The 22083-nt window shown below is 44.8% G+C and overlaps 2 protein-coding genes across 7 annotated transcripts in view; one reads left to right on the top strand and one right to left on the bottom strand.

Annotated features, from left to right (window-relative positions):
• On the bottom strand, nt 1-13396 carry QTRT2 (queuine tRNA-ribosyltransferase accessory subunit 2). Of its 3 annotated transcripts, none has more exons than XM_039559030.1 (8): nt 13127-13396; nt 12063-12118; nt 10748-10824; nt 7860-8069; nt 6724-6923; nt 3989-4140; nt 2383-2503; nt 1-1321 (listed from the first exon to the last, which is right to left on the bottom strand). In XM_039559030.1, the coding sequence occupies exons 1-8, from the start codon at nt 13321-13323 to the stop codon at nt 1060-1062; spliced, it is 1275 nt and encodes a 424-aa protein (XP_039414964.1). In that variant the 5' UTR covers nt 13324-13396; the 3' UTR covers nt 1-1059. The 3 variants fall into 3 exon arrangements, with proteins under 3 accessions (XP_039414964.1, XP_039414973.1, XP_039414983.1); XM_039559039.1 differs by having other exon boundaries at nt 2383-2500; nt 13127-13394; XM_039559049.1 differs by lacking the exon at nt 13127-13396 and adding an exon at nt 13058-13076.
• Nucleotides 13387-22083, top strand: part of CCDC191 (coiled-coil domain containing 191) — a 22099-nt gene continuing 13402 nt past the window's right edge. The window contains exons 1-6 of one of the 4 annotated variants that reach the window (XM_039559019.1): nt 13387-13579; nt 15655-15796; nt 18074-18199; nt 18732-18910; nt 19408-19631; nt 20431-20587. In XM_039559019.1, the coding sequence (XP_039414953.1) occupies nt 13550-13579; nt 15655-15796; nt 18074-18199; nt 18732-18910; nt 19408-19631; nt 20431-20587 (858 nt within the window). In that variant the 5' untranslated portion in view covers nt 13387-13549. Of the gene's footprint in view, nt 13580-15034; nt 15797-18073; nt 18200-18731; nt 18911-19407; nt 19632-20430; nt 20588-22083 lie in introns of those variants that run through there. The other 3 variants (XM_039559010.1, XM_010395995.4, XM_039559014.1) reach the window with 3 other exon arrangements.

Consider the following 22083-nt stretch of genomic DNA (forward strand, 5'->3'; position numbering starts at 1 on the left):
TAACAAATAATAAATTTCTTTTATTGTTGCTTTGTAATATAAAATTATTAAATCCATGATTCCACAGTAAGGGCCAGTAAAAAACCCCAACTGAGTAACAGGAATGTGACATAACTCAGTCATATTTTAAAAAAAAGGAGACAAAATAATGTTTTCTAAAGGCCCTTTCCTATGACACATCCCTTCCACAGCTCCACCTCACAGGGACAGTTGTGTAGTCTGCTCTGTGACCAGCGCTACGGTGGCTGGAAAGAACAGTACAGACATTGTCACCCATGTGCTAACACGGGAGTGAAATCTGGAAAAGGCACAGAGAGTTTAAAAAAATCTCTACAGCAGGACATGGATTAAACACTTTCTTTTCTCTCTGGCTCTAATGTCACTGAATGGGACTCCTGAGGCAGCGGTGTTCAAGGCCAGGCCGAGGTGGAGGGCTTCTTCCAGGCCAAAGAACATCCTGCACTGCAGGTGGCCTGAGAGAGGAGTAAACACATAGTCCCTTGTGCCACCGGACACAGCAGCACTTCCACTTAGTTCTTTCCAAGGACACAGATGCTGGCAATGGCTACAAGGTCAGCGGGTTAGACTGAGGTGAGTTTTCTGACCAAGGAGATACGTGATGAGACACTAAGACACCACTAGGTTTTTCTAGAAAACTCATTACTGTCAGGTATGGAACAAGAGTCCCAAACAGCTGCTGAGCCTCCAGGCAGCTGGATTAATTTTAAGTATATGCCCTGCTTTATCCTCAGTCACAAGTTCAGTAACTCTGTCCTTGCACATGGGAAACCAACAGCGAGTACCTGAAAACAAAGTTATCCATACTGGTCTTACTGGTGAACTGTCCAGGCTCTTCCATCCACCAAGAATACACCGAGCCAGCTAACCAAAAGAGATATTTGAAAAACGTCCCTCCCCACCAGGAAGTGAGATCTTCTTCAAGCATCTCCTTCAGGTCCCTCCAGGAAGGAAAAAAGGCATTTTCCTACTGACAGGTCCAGGTGATACCGTGCCACTGGAGGAGGATGCAGCCTGCAACCTCCTCTGTCCTCTCTGAAGTCATTGGCTCAGCGTCGCATTTGCTGGGCCTTGCAGCGCCTGCCTGAAGACAAGCTTCTTGAGTTGGTCCAGTTTACTGTCCCTTAAGGCATCCTGAATGGCACTGAAGAAACCAAAGTAGTGCTGGAAGTTGTGCATCATGAGCAGGACACCGGCCAACAGTTCATTGGTCACCAGGAGGTGATGGACGTAGGCACGAGTGTGCCTCTGACAGCAGTAACAGCTGCATCCTTCCAGCAAAGGACCAAAATCATCGTGGTATCTAAGGAAGAAGCAATGTTGGGTAACATCAGAGGTAAGACACATTCAAGCAACAAACAGTACCTAGTTACCACCTGGCCTTTTACTGGGACCTGAGCATTGAAGCCCTGAGGTCCTTAATTCAGATTTGGTGACAACTCAGACCAGCACCACTGGCACAAAGGACTTCAAATATCAGAGACGGTTTGGGTTGGAAGGGACCTTAAAGATCATGCAGTTCCCATACCCTGCCATGGTGTGGAACCATGGCTGCTGAAAGACCCAGGTCTCCTCATGCCAGAACTCACTTCAGAGCCAAAAGGCCACACATTTAAGTCAGAATAACTCTGACTACATCACAGCTAACAGCAGAGAGAGGCCTTATCTGTGCCTTCCCTGGCAGAAAAGCAGCAGTGCAAGACAGCTATCACATAGTTTATGAAGGAGAAAGCCACCAAAACCACAGATTAACTAATCCCACTATTCACAAAACAGTATTCCCCTCTTCCGTGAGATGCACCATTTCACAAAGTGGAGAGAATAAAGCAACACAACTGTCTACTCAGACAGTCTGGAAGTACCTGTGGCAAAGAGAAGGAAGGACAAGTGGTAACAATGGCCAAAGTTTTTGTGAAGTATCCAGAAATGGCAGAACTGATCTGCAGCTGCCCAAACTGAGTCAGACAGCAGAGGGTCTCCATAGCTTAAATACAATCTAGTATCTCAAGATGACCCAAGTTAGATGTGGAAGACCAAAGTGATTCCAAGACCACCCTTGTGAACCTACGGTCTTTCAGCTGAGACATAATTATGACCACAAAATGTTTGCTGGATAAATGATCAGAAAACCCCTGGTTCTAGATCAAGCAAAAGACAGTGCTTTCAGAGATAGGCTGTTGCCTGATAACAAGCCAGAATGCTTGTCCAACACTCTCCACTCAATGTCCAAAGTACTCTCTTCAACAGCTTCATGTTTTACAAAGTCTCTCATCCAGCTGCTGACCAGCTGCAAATAAATACAAAGGAGAAAAGCATCATATTTAGTGATACAGCTGCAGGTACCCTCCTCACTAACTCACATACTTTTTGTCTTTCAGAAATATCTCAAATGGTGTCATTTCTGGGTCAGCTTCAGAGACTTCATCCTGGTCTTCTTGAGCACCATTCTTCTCCAGGTCCTGGGCCCAATTTTGTGTTAAAACTGCTTAAATTAAAAAGACAACACCCTTAGAACAGAGAGAAAGGGCAGAGCAAGGGTAGCAACCTTGGAGTAGATATTTCTGCTAGTCTCTTGCCAAATGAAAACTCCTGCTGCAAGTTTCCACCTCTTTCTTCTAGAAACCAGGCATTTTACTTTAATTGCCTTAAGTTAGTTAACACAAATACACTTTTAGATGATTAAAACAGCAAGAGACAAGTGAAAACTAATCAACTGAAACTAATCAAAAGTTAGAGCTGAAACAACAGTATAACTTTTTGCTGCTCTATTGAGCTGAATTCTTTATAAAACATCAAAAGTATTTTGTCTGAACTGCATGCTGAATAGAATGCAATCACCTGAACAAATGGATTTTATTGAGACTTTGTTAGAGTCGACAGGCAACTCATCTGCATTCAATCATTCTACTTCCCATACTGTGATCAGACTCAGGGATTTAGATGCCTCTTGTTTTTTTTTAAAAAAAAACCCTGGAATCAAAAGAGGCTGGTAGCACTAATTCAGAAGAGGGAGGTTCCACATCTGCCTTTTCAGCAGCTATCTGAAAAATAAAGAACCATCTCATAATTTTGCAGGTTTGCATTTTTAAGTTTGCTCTTAAGGAGAAGGAGATGTATCTGGAAATACCATATTACTGTTTGCATAATCCATGCCTATTGTGTTTAAAACAGACACAGGCCAAAACTACTGCCATTACCCAGACCCTTATAATTTAAGAATAAAGTGAGACAAGATAAACAACAACAAACAAAGAGAAGGGTTAAAAATAAAGCAGCAAGCACAAAGAAACAAGATGTTCTGTTCTATTCAGCTGGCTCTGAATTATCCAGGCATGAAAAGCCACCAGGTTCTACCCAAGAGTAAAAATGTAAAATGTTTCCCTGTATTAAAAATACTTAATAGGCCAAAACAAAACAGCTGCTTGAAACACATTTGCTAGGTGCTTTAATGAGTGATACACATTTCCATCTCACAGTGTAATGAGTTATGAACAGAGCATTTTGGTTTTGATACAAACCCATGAATGCAAGGACAGAGAGAAAAACTGCCCAAATAAACTGGAAACTTCTGACAGCTAGAAAAAATAACTTCAAAATATATTATTACAACAGACACATATTCAGTTAATTCTACAGATCGCTTAATAGGTCCAGCCTTCACTGCTAATGGTAACAGAAAATTTGCCAATGGTGTCAAATTAAAACCCCTCTGTTCAGGAGGTGTTTCAGAAATATTTAGTCATCATATTTTGGCTAATGAGACATTCAGAGGCCTCAAGTTTTACTCAACAGATTTCACACCAAAGTACTCCACCTTAAAAAGAACACTTGGTAGTGGAATCCCAGTTTTTCCAGTGGTCACTGCACTTATTTCAGGAACAAAGCCCTCAAATACAGATTGCTCCCAAGTATGAATTATGCTTGCCACAATGTAAAATGCAAAATCTGTAAGTACCATCAAAAATCCTACCTGTTGCTTCAGGGTCTGGATGGAAGTCATAACTGAAAACCAAGGCACACCCTCTCTCAGTCACTTGGAAGGGAAAGAAGCTCTCAAAAATGTCCACTCCCCTTTCAATGCACTCAAGCACCTCATCTGGTCTGCCTACACCATGAATGATTCTGCAGGAGACACACAAGAAGACAAATCTACAATACTCTGAGGAGAAGCAAGCAGGTACCTGAAGGAAAAGACCTCCAGGTCATGTGCAGCATGTGTAGCTTATCTCTGGAACTGCTAATCAGAAGGTCAGGGGGCACAACAGTCATCACTCAGAATTCCACGTGCTTCCATTTCCCCACCTCCAACCTATCCACTACATAGCTGGATTTCACTTTTTTCCATTTGGAAGACAGCAATAATCCCTCATTTTCTGCAGAAAAACCCCATTCTGTTCATTGTGTTTGAAGTGATTTGTATGTGATTTCTTTCGCATGCACATAAATACAACTAGATTCAAAACATCTGTGCCATAGAACAGATATTTTCCTTAATCACATTTGTGCCCCAGTGAACTACCAATTCCCAGACACATGGACCCTTTTGCTTGTCAGCTGTTTAGAAGACAAGTCTAAAAAGAGTCTCAACAGAGACAGCAGTAGATGGCTGTCAAAGATACAAGTCCTTCAGGTGACAGACACGTCATATTGCACTTGGAAAACTGCCCGAGGGAGAATGCACTAATGAGAAACATCATTAGAAAGAGAAAACTTCCTTGCTTTAGTCTTCCCTTCTCTTTACACTCTACTTGCTCAAATGATTTACCCAAAAACGTGGGCTGTAACATCTCCTGAGACACAGCATTAGGAGCCAGGAACAGCCTGGCTGGATTGCCATCAATGGTAATAGAGATCCTGATGGCAGCCAAATTTAGTTGGCAGCTTCACCAAGGGTGGGTGAAGTGTAAGAGAGTAGAGCAGTGCCTGCTCTCCTGCAGGTGCATAGCTGGGCTGAAAGCAGTAGAAGTTAATGTAGGGCAATGAGCTAAACAGATAATTAGGAAAACACACAGGGGCTGATAAATGAAGTCACAAGGTGCCATTTTTAGTCACTTTTCTAAGTACTCCAATTAAATTGATGAGCACAGAATAAGGATAGGAGAAGTTTACAGCATGAGTGTTTTATGTTTCAGGCTCCCGTGACAGGGAGAAAATGATATGCAAAAGTCAAAACAGTAGCTCTATATATATATGATCAAAGCTTTGTTGAAACTCATCTCTGCACAGGTAAGGACAAACATTTGTTCTTGCAAGGGTTCCTATGCTATTGGAAAGGAAAACAAATTTTATCAAGAGACTTCAGCACCTTTAGATACATGAAAGGACTCTTTATAAAGAGTACATTCATAAGATCATTTTACCATCACACAAAAAGCAGCCACTTCTTGAGTGAAGCACAGAAAGTGCTTGTCTTCCAGAGAATTTCACATTGCGGTAGAACAGGGCTGAAAAACAACTTCTCCAGCCAGAATGGCAAGGGTGATTCAGGAGCAAGGACTGCCTGAAATTCACTTGAGGTACTTCCAAGAGCCCCTGGGGCTAACCAGCTCTCTTCCTATCAAGAGGTCAGAAACAGTTGTCTTAACAAGACAAGCAAACAATTTGATAGATGAGGCAGATGCACTGGTAGCCACTGAGGTTAGATGAGCAGATTGGACTCTAATGCTCCCAGGGGATCTTTTAAGTAGCTCAACCAGACAGGATGGCAACGACACAGCAAGCCTTCTAATTGTCAGGAAAATTCAAACCCCAGGCACCACTAAGCAAGAACAAGCTGGAACACCAGGCACAGTGCTTTTGCATTTAATTTCCTTTTAAACACCATTAGGTCAGAGCAATGCTCTGCTAGCAGAGGGAAGCAGGAACACAGTGGGGCCTCTGTCATTCTCTTCAGGAAACCATGAAAAAAGCAACCATATTATTTCTGTAGCAGTTGCTCTGGTAATAGCAATCCAGCAAGCTCAACCCAATTAAGATACCGCTACACTTCTGAACCACTAGCAAATATTAGCACACGTTTTCAACAAGTCTTTAGTTACTGTTAGTCAGTTATAAGGATCAAGAAAGCTGCCACTCCTGTCCACTCCCTGGCATGGGTCTGATGGGCACACTAACAACTCAGATATGCAGTAAGCCCCACACAGTCCAAGAAGAGAATACCACTGTTCTGGGTCAGGCTGCACCACCCCAGGCAGTGCACAGGCTCAGTGCCTCAGGTATGAGGACAGAGCTGACTACCAAGATCGTGTAGCAAGCACTGGCTAGCTCTGCCAGCACCCCTCTCTGCCATCCTCCAGTTCAGACCACAGAAGCTAGAAACATGACAGTTTTACTGAGAAGTCCCTGCAAAATATCTAGGTCATAACATTCTTGTTTGAGCTGAACTTCAAGTAAATCACGGCCTCCAAGATCAAATGCAAGTAACTCTGAAGTATCCTACCTGTAACTCTTCCTAAAAATGTAAGGATGACAAATGTGGAGAACACTCAAACCCACAGCATGAGCAAAGCCTGGTGCCAGTTGCAGCTAAAAACTGAAACAAGTGATGAAGACTGCAGCCTGACAGTGGTAAAATTTATGCAGCCTGGCACACACAGAGCTGTGCAATACAGCGATTATTTCCTACAGGGAAACTGCACAGCAGCCTGTCAATGCTGCTCGTAATAGGACAGATGGATTTCTTGGGATGTTGCCCACACAACTTACCTTGGTTTATCCTCTGGCAGCTCCGCTGTGACAGAAGCTATCAGTTTCAACTTGGTTTCCTTGGCCATGGCACTTCCCTGGAAGCCATCTAGCAGAAAACCACCCACAGGCCGCTTGGCAGTCTCCCTGGCTGATCTGAGTCTCTCTTCCAAGATATCTCCACCTTCAATTGCCCCAAACATTACACTTCCTTGTAGTTCCTGTCCCAGGAGAAAGCTACAAGTATTAGAGCATGCTCTGCCAAAGACATGAGAGACATCTCACAGCCCAGACTTCAGATGCCTGCTACTTAAGCCCCACATTCCCAGGAACTTGCCAGAACCACAGGATTTCATCTCATTTAAGACTACTCTCCACACAACACTGTGAAGTTCATGTGTAAGAAAGGAGACTAGTAGAGACAAGATTCTGCTCCTTGCCTTGACACTGACTCACTGAGAATTTTGATGCCACTCTTCCCACCTCCCTACAGAAGGCAATAACCACACACCATCTTTGTACATGGCTTTTTATGGATGCAGTCTCAGCAATAGATGTGTTAGTGCAAAATACAAAGCAGGGGCCATTATCCTGGCTGTCAGACACCAGATCTCACAAGGAACTCCCTTTCAGGAGATACAAATATCAACTCCTGTCACCTGTTTTCCCTTGCAGTGCAGACTCAGATAGTATATCTCCTTTCACCAAAAGGAAGTTTCAAAGCTGCTGGAAGAAATAAAGAATAGCACTAACTCTATCAAATCCTCCTTCACTTGGAGCCAAGGGGACTTCAGAGCAGAAAGATGGGTTTTCTCAATCTGAGTAAGAAGATTCCACTTTGCCCATGCATCTAATAATACAGCAAGTGAAAGAAATGCATCACAGTCCAAAAGCAGAAAGAAAAAACCAAAAAAGTAGTTCTTCTCAGCTGATAGAGATGAGGGGTAACCCTGGTGCAGAAGACAATTTACTAGAGGAAGGAAGGAAAACTCACTGTGTTACTGGTTATACCTCACTCTGGACTGTAAGCTGGGCATTCTCTGATACACACATGTGACCTCATTTCCTACTAAATCACATCCTGGGGCTGGTCCAGCACGCAGCACAGACCAAAACACAGTTGCAGTGCTGGTGCCTCAGTACTTTGGGGACCTTACCGGTGATTTTTCTTGCAGCTGAAGGCATATATCCAAGAAGGAAAGTGACCTATCCACAGACTTCTTGGCTCTTTTTCTACCAGCTTCCCCAGAAATGGTGTCTCCATCAGAGATGCACTGGAACCAGTCTGGCTGGATGGCCCGCTGGATGTCCATGAACTTGGAAGCTGTCACTTCCATGCGCCCTGAGCTTCCCCACAGGGAGACCGTCTGTGTAAGAAGAACAGGGATGAACATCAGTTGCAAGGGATAGCAGATCTTAAGGGTGAAAAGAGAGAAGGAATTGGTCTGGTGAAACACCAGATACTGGAATGATATCTCATTAGATAAGTTGTCCTGGGGCATGGCTCAGATAATCAGCTGCACTTGGCACAATGAGTGAAAGGAGCTAAATGACTGAACTGGAATTTCTAAGATACTATGGTGAAACCATCCCACTCAACACTGACTTCTCCATGTTAGAAAATGTGAGAGAGAGCAGCTGGCCTCTCATCACACACAATTTAGTGGCAGAATTGGGGAAGAAAAAAAAGCTTGAATTCCAACCAAACTTATGTTGCCACAAAAGTAAGCAAAGGCTTATAAAAAGCAGCAAAGGCTGCAATGGCAAATACAGCTCGCCAGTTTCCTGTACAAAATGCAAACCCAAGAAACTATTTCCTCTTCTGAGCAGTTAACTCTTGCCACACATGTGAATGTACATGTATATGTAAACCATACAGACTGGGAAGAATACAAAAGCTTGTTTAGCATTCAATCTTAGAATCCCAAGTTATTTTAGGTCCCAAATCCAGCAAGTCTAGAAGGCAGTAAAATACCCAAACCGAGCCAGTGTAAGAAATGGCAAGTGCTCATTAGGATTTCACACACAGTCCTCCCTGTCTCTTCACATGCTTCCCATCCTGCCAGCACACATGGGACCCCATCTTCCATCCGTGATACCCTCAAAAGAATTTAAAGCAAGACAAAAGCACATGGACAGATAGGTTTTATCTTACCTGAACACCTCCAGGCTAGCAGATGTCACCATTCAATTCACTAAACATTCACATTCACAAAATGTTCACATTTTAGCCTATTTTGCAGAATCTCTAATTAGCCTGTGAGCGCAGCTCAGCCATTGCTTTTGTTGTATCATTGCTAGGCTTGTGACACTGATGCTCCAAAATTTTAAAGGAGTATTCAAGTACATTAAGTACATGGCTTGAGCCCTTTGGAAGTCAGCCCATTTCATCTGCAATTCTGTTCATGCTTTTTTAAATGAGAAAGGGTTTTCAGCCATCAGAAACAGCATATAGCTTGGAGTCTCATGGGCACTTTTTGGGGCCTGAGGGTTTAAATACATTCACCTAGCCTATGCCAGACAGACAGATTAAGCAGTGCAGTTCTCATGCATACTAATTTGCAAATTGAATTTCATCAGCCGATGCAAAAAATATAAGCAGAACAATTTTTTCTTTGGTCTGGTCCCCACAAAGACCCAGAAGGATTGCACAAGTATACCGTGTGCCTGTGGTCCATCTGTCTGTCTGTCCGTCCGTCCATCCATCCATCTCTCCTGATTACTTCTGGCCTTATCAGCCAATTTCACCAAATTTGAATAAAAACAGAAGTCTCCAAAGTAATAACATCTTTTGCAAGTTTCCAACTAAAAAAAAGAGCAACTCCAAAGAGAGGAGATCCAAAATTTGTATCTGCAGAATAACTGAAGCACAGCAGCTGTAGGTTGCCCTGCAGCAGCATGTTGTTCAGACAGTACCTGCTGCCTCTTATTGAGAGAGCATCAGGGAACAGGTGGTGAAGGCAGACAGAGGAAAGTTAGAGCTGTCTGAGCCAAAGGGCAGAGTGTAATCACATCCAGTTACCTTCATTCTGCTCTCCAGAGGAAAAAAGCTGCTTTAATAAATAAAATAGCCATGCAGCTTAGAGAGATGAGCATTATCCTCTGATTATTTAAATCCAGCCCATGCTAGACTTTCTGGCACAGAGCTTTCTGTCCCATTGCTTTCAAAAAGCTTTCGTAAGTATTTGTCAGCACAGATCCAGCTGCAGAAGGCCTTACAACAAGGTGACAAATACCTTCACCAGCTTATTTAAAAAATCCAAAGGAGTCTGAATCAAACTTCCAACACCCAGGTTCAGATTGCTGCTATGACCTCAAAGCTGCACAGTGGTGGGACAAGCTTCAGGTAATTCCTTCCCTGCAGACAGACAGGACTCAGCAGCAAGGAATACACACTGATAGCTGTATGGCAGTAGTTAACCTCTGTCACTCAGTGACCTTCCACCAAATGTGGCCTTAGGACTGACTGCATCTGAGCAGGTTCCAGGAGTGGCTGCTCCAGCACAAAGCTGTGTCAGGCAGCAGGCAGGGCATGGATTACACAGGGAATGTGTGTGCCTGCGGGGTGGAACAGGCAAATGTCTGCAACACTATGCACTCTTGGATTGCTGAGCCACCTTCCTGCAAAAATTCTGAAGTCTTTCCCTTTTGTGGGCTGTAGCAGGCTGTAAATACACACACAAGGGTTCAGATGTACTACTTATCAATGGCATCACCATAAGCTTGTACAGCACATATGCCAAAACACAGGTACTTTCTTTTACTGCCATTTTAACCACAACAGCATGGTAGGCCAGAGCTCTCCTTTCTACCTGAACTGCCCCTTAACTGCTCAGGAACCATTCAGGGTGCATGCTGCCAAGTAAGAACATGGACAGCTTTATTTAGTTGAGGTATGAGCATGTAAATGATAATCCTCTTTGTGCAAAGATTTATTTTGCTAATCTTGTGGCTGTCTGAGCACACCCACACAGAAGGAGGGAGGACTGGCAGGTTTCTTTTGGGAACTTTAGCGGACCCTTTCAAGACTTTACAGCTACTGTACCTTGTTAGTGTTGTAGCCAGATGGGCAGGGAGTGACTGGGTCATGAAGGGAGCAGTAGAGCACAGCATCTGGCATACCTGAAAACACAGAGACAGACACAGAGGAGAGCTTCATGAACCGAAGCAAAGCTAACATAAAGATGTGGCCCGTGGATCTGCAAAAGGGAACAGGGTATTGTCCCCCACACGAATACAGCCATTCTGACAAAGAAAATGTTGTTCATCTATCTCTCAGCACCAAAGAAGGCAGACTTCTTCCTCAGTTTTACCAACTGCCTGGAGGAGAGTGCAGCAGCAGGACAAACCATGAAATAATACCCTTTGGTCCTGCAGCCTACATAGCTGCTTCAGGATTTATTTATGTTTCTTCTTGATTAATACTCCACCTATTAGAATTTTCCAGACTCAACAGTTCACTCACTTGACCACTCAACTGATAACTGATACACTGGAGACACCTGACATTTGACACAATCCAAACTGAGCAACAACCCCAAGCCTAGAACTTCTAAGGAAGGACAAAGAATCACAGAATGGTCTGGGTTGGAAGGGGCCTTAGAGATCATGACCCATGGGCAGGGACACCTTCCACTAGACCACATTGCTCAAAGGCTCATCCAACCTGGCCTTGAATATTTCCAGGGATGGGGCAACTTGTCTGAGTGCCTCACCACCCTCACAGAAAAGAACAGGATAGTGAGGGAACATTATCAACTACACAAATGAGAAACTCATCATCCCTGCCAGACAGGAGGTTTCAAATGTCAGAAAGCTAGACAGTATGTCTCAGTGACATACAGACATCTATCTCTTCAGAGATAGCCACTGAAATTGGTAAAGCCTCCAGGAAGTTTCAGACAAAGACATTTTTCAGTTTCTCTTGAAAGAGTAAACTGCTCCAAAGCAGTTAAAGTTTATCGAAATTTGGGTGCAAACTACCTTTAGAAAGCCAAACCGTAATATCTTTTATATAATGAAATGCATGTCCCAAATTTATATGTGCTTTTTAAAAAAATAAAACAAACAAAACAAGTGTTGGCAACTCAATTTTTTTTCTTGCAAAATGTGCTAGATTCCATACACAAAGAACTGTCTGTAAATTATAGAAATTACAGACACTTTGTAGCCTGATTGAAGGATTTTTGGCCATACTAGTGACAACATACTATTTTGAGTCTTCCCTAGTGGCACTTTGAGTGAGAAAATCCCTAAATGTGCAAGCCTACATCTTTCTGCTTCCTGTACTGCCTGAACATGCTCTAGTGGGATCCACCTGCCTTATCTCTCACATATACAAGCAAACACTTGTACTTTACCTATAAATTTTGCAGCTCCTTCTTTATACTCTTCCAGAACGTCCTGAATTTCTGCCCTGCAATTCAGATACAGAAACACATTAACTAAGCAGACAACTGTCTAAAGAGATTGGTGATTTCATAACTACGGCTTCTGTTTCCATACTTATGCATTGTCTGACGCTGAACTGGTATTTGCCATCCAGCTGTCAGGCAGCAAAGCAGGGACAGATGGAAGGAAATGACAGAGTCACAGAGCTCAAGAATCACAGCTCACAACCCAAGGCACTCATAATTCTGTGGCAAAAACGTAAAGCTTTTACCTGCACTGACTAGTGACCACTGACTTGATGGAGAGCACAAAGCTAGACTATGACTTTTTGGGTAGCATCACTAATGTGTTCAAGATCATTCAACAACCACACAAGCTTTATCTTGTTAATCTTTACTTTCAATTGCCATTTACCTAACTAGTTTTGAGAGTTAGCTACTGCTCCAGCCTTACCTTAAATGTTTTCAGGTATGGGGTACCTACCACCTCTCTGGGCAACCTGGTCCAGTGTTTCACCACCCTCATTACAAGAGATACCCTCTTACAGTTTAAGCCAGTTATCTCTTATTTTATCCCAACAGGCTCCGTTAAAAATCTGTCACCATCTTTCTTATAATTCCTCTTTAGGTACCAGAAGGCTGGTAAAAGGTCTCCCTGGAGCCTGCTCTTCTCCAGGCTAAACACCCCCAAATCTCTCTGCCTGTTGTTATAGGAAAGATGCTGCAGCCCTCTGAGCATCTTTGTGGCCTTCCAAAGGACTTGGTCCCACAGGCCCACATCTTTCTTATGTTGGGGGCTCCAGAGCTGGATGCAGCACTCTCGGTGCGGTGCCAGCAGAGCAGAGGGGCAGAATCACCTCCCCCGCCCTGCTGCCCACCTCAGGAAGATGACTGTGAAGTCACCACGATGGGTTTGGCCTAAACACGCTAAAAATCACGCAGCCCTCCAACTCCCTTCCCCTCACCTTTCCTACCCCGCCCCTGCACCTCCCTGGCTGGGGAAGCAGGGCCCCAGGCCCGCGCGCGGTACTCACAGGGCGGGCAGGGCGAGCTGCGCCACGCCGGGCACGCCGCGCACCTCCCGCAGCGAGTCGTGGGTGAGGTGCGGCGCCGCGCCGCTCCGCGTGTACAGCAGGCAGCCCGGCAGCGCCAGCGCGCCGGCCCCGCTGCGGCCCAGCCCCGCCAGCGAGCCCAGCCGCCCGCCGCCCGCACCGAGCAGCTTCAGCCTCATCCTCGCTCCGCGGCGCCGGCGAGGGACGCGGGGAACGAGGGACGCGGGGAACGAGGGACGCGGGGAACGAGGGACACCGGGAACACGGGCCGCGGCGAACACGGGCCACCCCTTCCCGCCCCGGCCCCGCGCCGGGCGTCATCACCGGGCGCCGGCGGGCAGGCACCGCCCTTCCGTTGCCGTGGCCGGGAGGGGCGGGCGGCGGGCGGGCGTGCTCGGTGCGGCCATGGCTCTCCCGGGGCAGCGCCTCCCGCAGGTAACGGGGCACGGCGGGGAGAGCGCGGCCCGCTCGCCCTCAGCGGCTCGGGGGGCCCCGGGGGCGGGACGCTGCTCTGGGATCCCGCTGCCCTGGGATCCCGCTGCCCTGGGATCGCGGGCAGTTAGCTCGGCAGGGTCAGGAGCAGGGATGAGGTTTCCCAGGGCTGGGCGGTCTGCCGGCGGGTGGGAAGTCCGCGCTGCACTCGAGCGAACGGCGCCGAAGTTGGCAGCGTGAAACTCGGGTTCAGGAAGAGACACGAGAGGTTGGAACGCTGTGGTTTGTCTTAGTCCCTGCCGAGGTTTGGATCGGGTGGCATGGAACAGTGGGCCAAGGCGGAATAACTTGCTCAGTGACATTCAGGGTCAGGTTGTGTCAACAGACGAGGCTCTGAGTAACCTGAGGTGGTTGAAGATCACGGAATCGTTAAGGTTGGGAAAGACCTCTAAGATCATGGAATCCAGCCATTAACCCAGCACCACCATGTTCACCACTAAACCACGTCCACAGGTGCCACATCCACAGGTTGTTTGAACACTTCCAGGGATGGTGACTCTGCCCCTTTACTGGGCAGCCTGTTCCAATGCCTGATCTCCCTTTCAGTGAAGAGATTTTTCCTCATACCCAATCTAAATATTCCATGACAAAACTTGAAGCTATTCCATGTTACCCGGTCTGTTGTTACCTGGGAGGAGAGACTGACCCCTGCCTGGCTACATCCTCCTTTCAGGTGCTTGTAGAGAGTGATAAGTTCACCCCTGAGCCTCCATTTCTCCACACTAAACAATGCCAGTTCCCTCACCTGCCCCTCTAAACCCTTCAGCAGCTTTTCCCTTCTCTGGATACGCACCTCGATGTCCTTCCTGAACTTAGGGACCCAGAAGTGGACACAGGACTCAAGGCAGCCTCACCAGTGCCAAGTACAGGGGGATAGTCACTGCCCTGATCCTGCTGGCCACACTATTGCTGACACAGGCCAGGATGTCGTTGCCCTTCTTTGCCACTTGGGCACACACTGGCTCATGTTCAGCTGCTGTCAAACAGCATCCCCAAGTCTTTTTCTGCCGGGCAGCTTTCCAGCACTCTTCCCCCAGCCTGTAGTGATGCCTGGAGTTGTGACGCAAATGCAGCACCTGGCACTTGACCTTGTTGAACTTCATGCAACTGGCCTCAGCCCATCAATCCAGCCTGTCCAGACCCCTCTGCAGAGCCTTCCTGCCCTCAAGTAGAGCAACACTCCCATCCAACTTGGTGTTATCAAAGATGTCCCTGCTCTTGGCAGGGAGGCTGGACTGGATGACCTGTAAAGGTCCCTTCCAATCCAGCTCTTCATATATGAAGAGTAAGGTGTCTTGTTGCTGTGCATAAAACTCAACACACAAAACTTGCTGTTGAGCAGTGCTGCAGGTTTTTTTGGCAAGTAATACAAGATATTTACCCCAAAGCACCGCGTCCTGCACCTGCAACCACCTGACATCAAAGAAAATGAATTCTAGGGTGAGGTTCCCTTTGTTTTGCTTCCTTGGGCACATCCATGCTCCCACTTTCAGCCTGCTTCTTGTGGCAGGTAGGAGTGTGCATCTGCTTCCTCAGGCAGCATCCTGGGCCTCTGGCAGCAGCACAGACAGAGTTCAGAAATATGGACTGTCTGGGGCACAGGTGTTACTTGTGAAAACACAGTCACATGTCAGGACCATTAACATTGCAGAGAGATGAATATGGGACAGGAAGTCTCTCAGCCTGGCTATGACAAAAAGCTGATAAAAATTTCATAGTTGCTGGTTGCTGGGCACTAGCTCAGCAAGTGTCTCTCCTGGGTGTTTCCTTTCTCTCTGTGTTCTCCAGTCTCTGTGTTTGGCATTAATTGCCAAATGAGTGTTTATTGCTTAATGACTTCTAAGTCCAGTTTATGCAATCAAGCAGTCGTAGAAATGCATTTCAAAAGAAATCTATTCCTTTTAACAGCCATGCTGTTTTGTGTTACATTCCCACTGATGTTTGCTCTCTGGAGGAGAAATGTGGATATAGGAAGTGTAAAAATTAATATCGTTAGAAATGTTTTTCTTTCTTTAAAGAGAGTGGACCGAGCCTCTGAGTATGCTCTCTCTGAAGCTTTTTCCCTTCAAAAGTCAAGGTATCCACAGAGGCCTTGGGGTCCTGTGACAAGTCTGGAAACCGCAGAACGGCTGCAAGATCATCATGAGGCCCATGAGGAAGGTGAGCTAAAATTCTGCTTGCCACAAGCTGCCTGAAATGAACTGTTCTTGATCCAGCTTTGTTGTTCTGATCTGAACAGGCTCTTGCAAAGCTTGAGTTCACAAGAAACAGTTACTAGTCAGATGTCTTTCATCTAATGGAGAAAGGCATAAGAAGGATCAGTTGCTGAAGTTCAAGGTTGATCTTAAATGACATACCTAAAAGAAGGATAAACTCTCTGTCTCCTGGAGATAGCAGGTCAAGAAAAGGGTAAGAACTGCCCTTGAAGACACACTGTATGGTCAAAGCCAAGGTAGTGGGCTGTAGGAAACCAGGTGAAATTACCTGACATATTTCTGATAGCAGACTAGATGTGGAAATGGAGATGCTCTATGTAAATTTCACATCTACAAATAATGATGCAAAATTTTCCTCACTAATGAGTTAACTAAATATTTCTTTTTAAAGCCTGCAGCCAAAGGTGCTTGCTGCAGTTTGAAAGTAAGGCTGTGGTAGATTTAAAAAACAAAGAGGAGGGAAATTATCACCCATCAGTGCTGGGAATATGTCTGCAGTGTAAAAAGCTGATAGGAGACAGGATTTTAAAAACTGAGTTAACCGCTCTTTTACGAGTCAGCATTACAGAACAGGATGATGACACATCTTAAGAGCATCCACTTCAATACAGGAAGTCAGCTTTTTCACTTGTCATCATCAAGGGTTCAACTGACAACATGGAATACACTTACCTACTTAGAGTGCACTGTCTGAATGCATTATACAGCACAGAGGCTCCAAAGGAGCTAGTCTTGGCTTTGGTGAAAAGCCTTGTCTTTTCCTTTGGTGAAAAGGTTCCTTGCTTTCCTCACGTTTCTTTAATATTTTTGTTTCTCTGCTAGGGTTTTCCTTTTTATAGCTACCAATCTCTCAGAACTGTTCCTAGCTCAACTGAACTTCTTTTATCTGGAATCCATTATTACAATACTTAGTGGTATTAACTACACATAGCCCACTTTTCAAAGGAAGGTGTCAATAAGAGAAGTGCCAGAACGCTTTTCTTCCAGTTATGAGAAGATCACAAATCCCAGTCAAAAAAGTAACCCTTCCCCAAGTGGCAAGTTGTTTCTGCTCTTTTTTCTGTTATCAGATATATTTCCCTGTTCTGAGCTGGCCTGAGAGATTATGAAAGAGAATAAAAGTGATTGAAGGACAACAAACATTAGATTTATGCTTTCTTCAAAAAACACACCATTTTTTAGGAAAGTTTGAAAAAGGCTTTATTGCCTTAGAAATACCAGGGAGCATCTTCACTTTGTGTTGGGAAATATTTGGAGCAGCTGTTTGCTCCTGTCTGTTGACTGTGTGCCTTACACTGTGTAATGACTCCCACTAGAGTGGCTGCCGAGATCCCAGCTCCTTGTCCATCCTCATCGCACGGACGGCTGAGGATGGCTCCACTTCTTGTGGGGCTGCTCCTGACGCCTTGCAGTTTACAGCCCTGTGTCCTGCTTCAGGAACAGCTTGGCCACCCATACAGCAAGGTCAGCTGGTTTCTTGAGGCAGCAGACACGTGAGCTGACCTTGCTTTTGAGAAGGAACTCTGAAAAAGGAATTCTTTTGTTTTTCCACAGAAGACTGGAGATGCAAACAGTCCATTGAAGGACTTCATACCCAGCTGTTCATTAGGCATTTGAGCTCACTGAGGAGCACCACATCCATCATGGGTGCATTCCTGTAGCTGCAGTCTTAACCCTGAGTCCCAGGTGCAGTTTGCCACCTGACAGATTCGTAGACTCTCCAGTAGCTCATGTGGTACTTGCAAAGGGTTAACCTGTACACATGAAGCAAATGTTTGTCCAAACAGCAGTTCTTCTGAATTTAGCATATGACAGCCTTGGCTGTAGATGTGGAAACCATGTAAGTGTCTACAAGTGCAGTGGTAAAACATATGAAAACTATCTGAGTTATGAATTATCTCATGTGAATTCCATCTCCTCAATAAATGCTGTAAAATAATCACGAGTGATCTAAATGCCCATGGAATCATAGTAGGAAAAATAAGGAGGAGAAGAATTAATTTGTGACACATGTGACAGGGACAAAATTTGGCACCTTTTCTTCCTGTTCTTTTATAGATCAAGAAGATGAGAACCGAACTATTAGCTTTATTCCATTTTCTGTTGCCGATCAGCTTGCAGTCATTCTCAGCGTACAGCTATCCCAGACTATTGCTAGTTTACACTTAGCCATATAGTTTTTTTACGCAAGTGAAGTCATTGGTCTCTTTCTTCATGATAGCCCAGGAGCTGCTCAGTAAGTGGATGAAGTCCAAACTGCAACTGGAGCTGAGTGATGGAGAAGAAGTTGACTCTGTCCTTCAGGAAGAGCCTCCTGCAGCCCCTCCGAAGTATGAGCACTTTGATGGTGAGAGCACTGCAAAGCAAGTCCTGGTTTCGTCTCTGAGGCTGTGCTGGGGAAGGAGGTCAGGTCTTATGGTTTATCAGACTGAGAGGTAACAGTTGTTTTGAGGCCAGGACAGTGGACTCAGTAGAAACAAGATTAAAGATGATGATTTTTGTCCCCCAGCTCTTACAGCATTTTGCTGTATGACTGCATAAATGCACCTCATAAACATTCAGTGTCTCCCCTTGTAAAAGAGAATTTTTTTTTCTTTTGTGAACCTGTATTTTTGAGGCCTGTCAAGTTTATACAGCCGTTTGAGATGCTGAGAGGTGGGACAGTAAAAAATGGATGAAACATTGTTAGTGCTCTAGCGTGTTCAGTGGGAGACTGATTAAGACTGGGGATAAATGGAGTGCAGTCAGTGTGTCCACGTTCATCAGAAATGCATTCACAGTCTGGGGAAGTGATCCCTTTAATTACATTAGGCTTTGTGATCTGAGAAGGGTTTATTCATTTCAGACTAGCCTGAGATAATCTGAATTTCTCATTTCAGACTTGTGCAGCTATCTGGAATGTGAAATGGGAAGTTCCTCTGTCCAGAAATACCTTCAGCATCTTTTGCAGAGTGAAGTTGTGAACTGTGGTATAGCAAAACACCTTAGACTTGAAGAGATCAAGGAAAAAAAAAAACATGCAGATCCACGAATAATCATGGAGCTCAGACACAAGCAGGTGAGCAGGCAAGGCAGCTCAGTTAAAAGGAATAAGATGGAGGATTATAGGATTAGAGTAAATGCTCAGTGATACCTCCCCAGTATTCTCTCAGAGCCTGCAATAATCTCTGACTTGGAAGCAACTACCCAAAGATACTCTTCCCCAGTTCAGCTGAAACTTTACTTCATTTCCATGTGCACATTAGCCATTCAGCAGTAGCTTGCACAGTCAGCTTTCACTAAAACTGTTCAGGTTTTCTCCCTTTTTCTGAAGACTTCCAGGAAGAGCTGCCATAGCAGTCAGTTCTGAATTTGCTCCCATTAAGGAATATTGATTTAATTTCACTCTCTCACATGGTCAAGAGCAGAATCTCTCCAGTCAGTGCCAGCTACGGGTAGGGTTTCTTTCTTAATGTGAAAGGTGGATTGTGACCCAGCCTGGCAGTCTACAGGGAGCTTCAAATTCTTCAGCCTTTGGTGCTTGCTCTCCGATTTTGCCGATTTCCTCCTTCCCAGGTGAAAGAAAACCGAATGAGGCATCAGAAGGCTTTAGAGCTTCAGAGACAAAAAGAGTCCCTGAAGAAAGCAATTCTGTCTGAGGCCAGGCTCCAAGCACAGGAGGAGGATAGAAGGAAGGCCCTGCAGGCTAAGAAGGAGGAGGAGGAGATCCAGAGGGAAATGGTGAAGCTGCGAAAGGAAATGGCTGAGAAGAAGCACACTGTGGCAAAAGTTTGGAGAATGTAAGGAAGAGGGTGTGTGGGTGTGTGTGTGTGTAGAGATATGAAAGCACTTATCAGCTCCTTTTGTTAAATGTAAGAGCAGTGGTGATCCCAAACAAAACAGCTGTTATTGTCTCTGAACTCTCCCAAAACCTTTTAGTCTTTTGTTACCAACATCAGTGACAGAGTTTTCCATGAGTGGGAAGGTGGGCTAATATAGTGTTATCCTCTCCTCAGCCATTATGGTATGTGCACTGAAACACAAGGCAGGAGTGTGTTTGCACCACTGTACATTCTCTCCATCAGCTCTGTGGCTACATCCAGCCTTGTTAGCATCTAATGCCACCAGAAAGCCAGTACACAGAAAAAAATAAAAGAAAAAAATAGTCTGTGTTGAAAGTCTAGCACTTGCAATACTTTCCCTACTATGAAAGATAAAGAGCATTCTTGGCTGAGGATTCTGCAGAGACATAATTTTTTTCTTTTGCTGAGCTTGGATTGTCACAGAGATGTCACTTTTAGGAATGCCATTTATTTACTTAGGCAGCCCTGAGATCCTAAATCTTCTCATACAAGTGCTTAAATGAAATATTTACTGAAATTATTTACTATTTTCTTCTGCCTTCTATATTTAGAAAATGCACCAGACTGTTTAATCTCTGGGACCCCAAACCATTACAGAGGTGGTTTTTAAGAAGGCCAAGTTAAAATAATCAGCAACTTTCTAAGCTGTAGAGGTGGTTCTCTTGGAATTGGCCAGAAAGAGAAGGTATTAGATTGTATATCAGATATTAGATCTCTATGTTTGTTCACTTTGCAGGGAGGGGAAGATACAAAAAAAACCTCAGAAGCTGTCAGTGCAGGAGGTGTCTGTTACTGTGTCACCACCCCTGGTCCTGAAGAGAGAAGAGCAAGGAGAAGAGAAACAGAGAAGGACTCAGGAGCTGCTGCACAGGATTCACATCAGTAAGCAGAGAGTGAGCATCACCTTTCTTTATCTGAGACTCTGAGCTCCCTGCCCTTGGCTACCATTTGGAAAATGAAGTAAGAAGTCATGGTTATGCAGAAGTTTTTACTTTTTCCAAGACCTTCTGATACCAGGAATGTATGAGAGCAGGGCAAAAAGTGTCTTATAAGACTAGGAGCAAGAAATCCTGAGGTGCCAACCCCAGTGGGCCTGTGCCTCCAGTGTACTTAGTGGGACATTTCACTTAGAATTGTGGAAAAGACACAGCTCTCAAGACAAGTGAGACCATAAAGGCTTCTGCAATCAAGAAATAAGGGGATATACAGAGTAGGAAGTGGAGTGAGATTTGTTTTCCCTCAAGGAAGGAAATAAAAGGAGAAAGTGGCAGAAAAAAGGCCTGAGAAGCCCTTATTGTATGTGTGGGAAGGCATTTTAAAGACTGCTTTGCAGACTCTATTTCAGGAACAGGGAGAGGAAAGAGAAATGCTGCAGCCTGGGATGAATTTGGAGCTCTGAGAGTTGATGCACGCCAGGACATCCACAGTAACAGGTTCCTCAGGGACCCCCTTCCACTCGGTGCAGTAGGATATTCTGTGTTACTGCAACAGCTCTTTCGAGGCAAACAAACTTTAATAATTCCTAGTAGGAACCTCTTTCTTTTACCTTCATTTTTCTGGTACCATGGTCAGCTCTGGGTTAAACACGTATCAAATACTTGCAACTGAAGAGTGATCTTTTAGTACTGAATAATTTTCTATGGGCAGTCTGAGCAAAGGGAATAAATTTCCTGAGTGGAGGTATGAATACTATCCATCACATAATGTTTTCAATTAATAGAGCAGTCATCATCGTTGATGTCTATATGTCTACATCTAGGGGTTTTTTCAGCAGAAGAGTCCCATCATTTTTATGGTGATTCTCCTCACAGCTCAATCCATCTGCCCATCTGCTGGATTTGAGTTTGGCTTGCTGTTTAGCAGTACACAGCCTCTCTCCAGCACAGTCTAAGCTGTGAAGATAAACCTGAATGAAACCACAGAACAATTCAGGACTGGCGTAATGGGAGAAGCCACAGCTTGGCTGAGCTAAGCAATAGTGACATTTTGATTACTTTCCTAAAGCAGAAAGAAACAGCTAATGCATTGACTTTTTTGTAAGTCTCCATTTGAAGATTTCAAGTGAGAGAGGAATGCAATTAACACAAGGCACTATGACAAAAAGGGAACAGCAGAGTCCTGTGAGTTGACCCACTTGGAGGATCAAAATGAACAGTGTCTGCAGTGACAGGGCGAGAATTATGGGGTAGATTAGATAGCAAATTGCTGCTCTGTACAATGTAAATTACTCCCAAAGGCAGCGAGTCTAATTACACAATAGGGGGAAGGTTTGGCTTCCTACTGGAACAAGGATGAGCTGAGGTGGTGTCATAAATTCACTCTAGGATGTGACTTGATTTTTGTCTAAGTTAAAAAAAAATTTTTTTTAAAGCAGGACTTCTTCACACGT

The sequence above is a fragment of the Corvus cornix genome, chromosome 1 (genome assembly GCF_000738735.6).
Source record: "Corvus cornix cornix isolate S_Up_H32 chromosome 1, ASM73873v5, whole genome shotgun sequence".
In the NCBI taxonomy this organism is placed as follows: Eukaryota; Metazoa; Chordata; class Aves; order Passeriformes; family Corvidae; genus Corvus; species Corvus cornix.

Excerpts from the sequence above, each read along its gene's own strand:
- QTRT2 (XM_039559030.1), bottom strand. The coding sequence starts at position 13,323 with ATGAGGCTGAAGCTGCTCGGTGCGGGCGGCGGGCGGCTGGGCTCGCTG. Across the intron at positions 4,141-6,723 it reads CTGCCAGAGGATAAACCAAG|AATCATTCATGGTGTAGGCA; the intron begins GTAAGTTGTGTG and ends TGTCTCCTGCAG. Across the intron at positions 1,322-2,382 it reads ATATTTCTGAAAGACAAAAA|ATACCACGATGATTTTGGTC; the intron begins GTATGTGAGTTA and ends CTTCTTCCTTAG.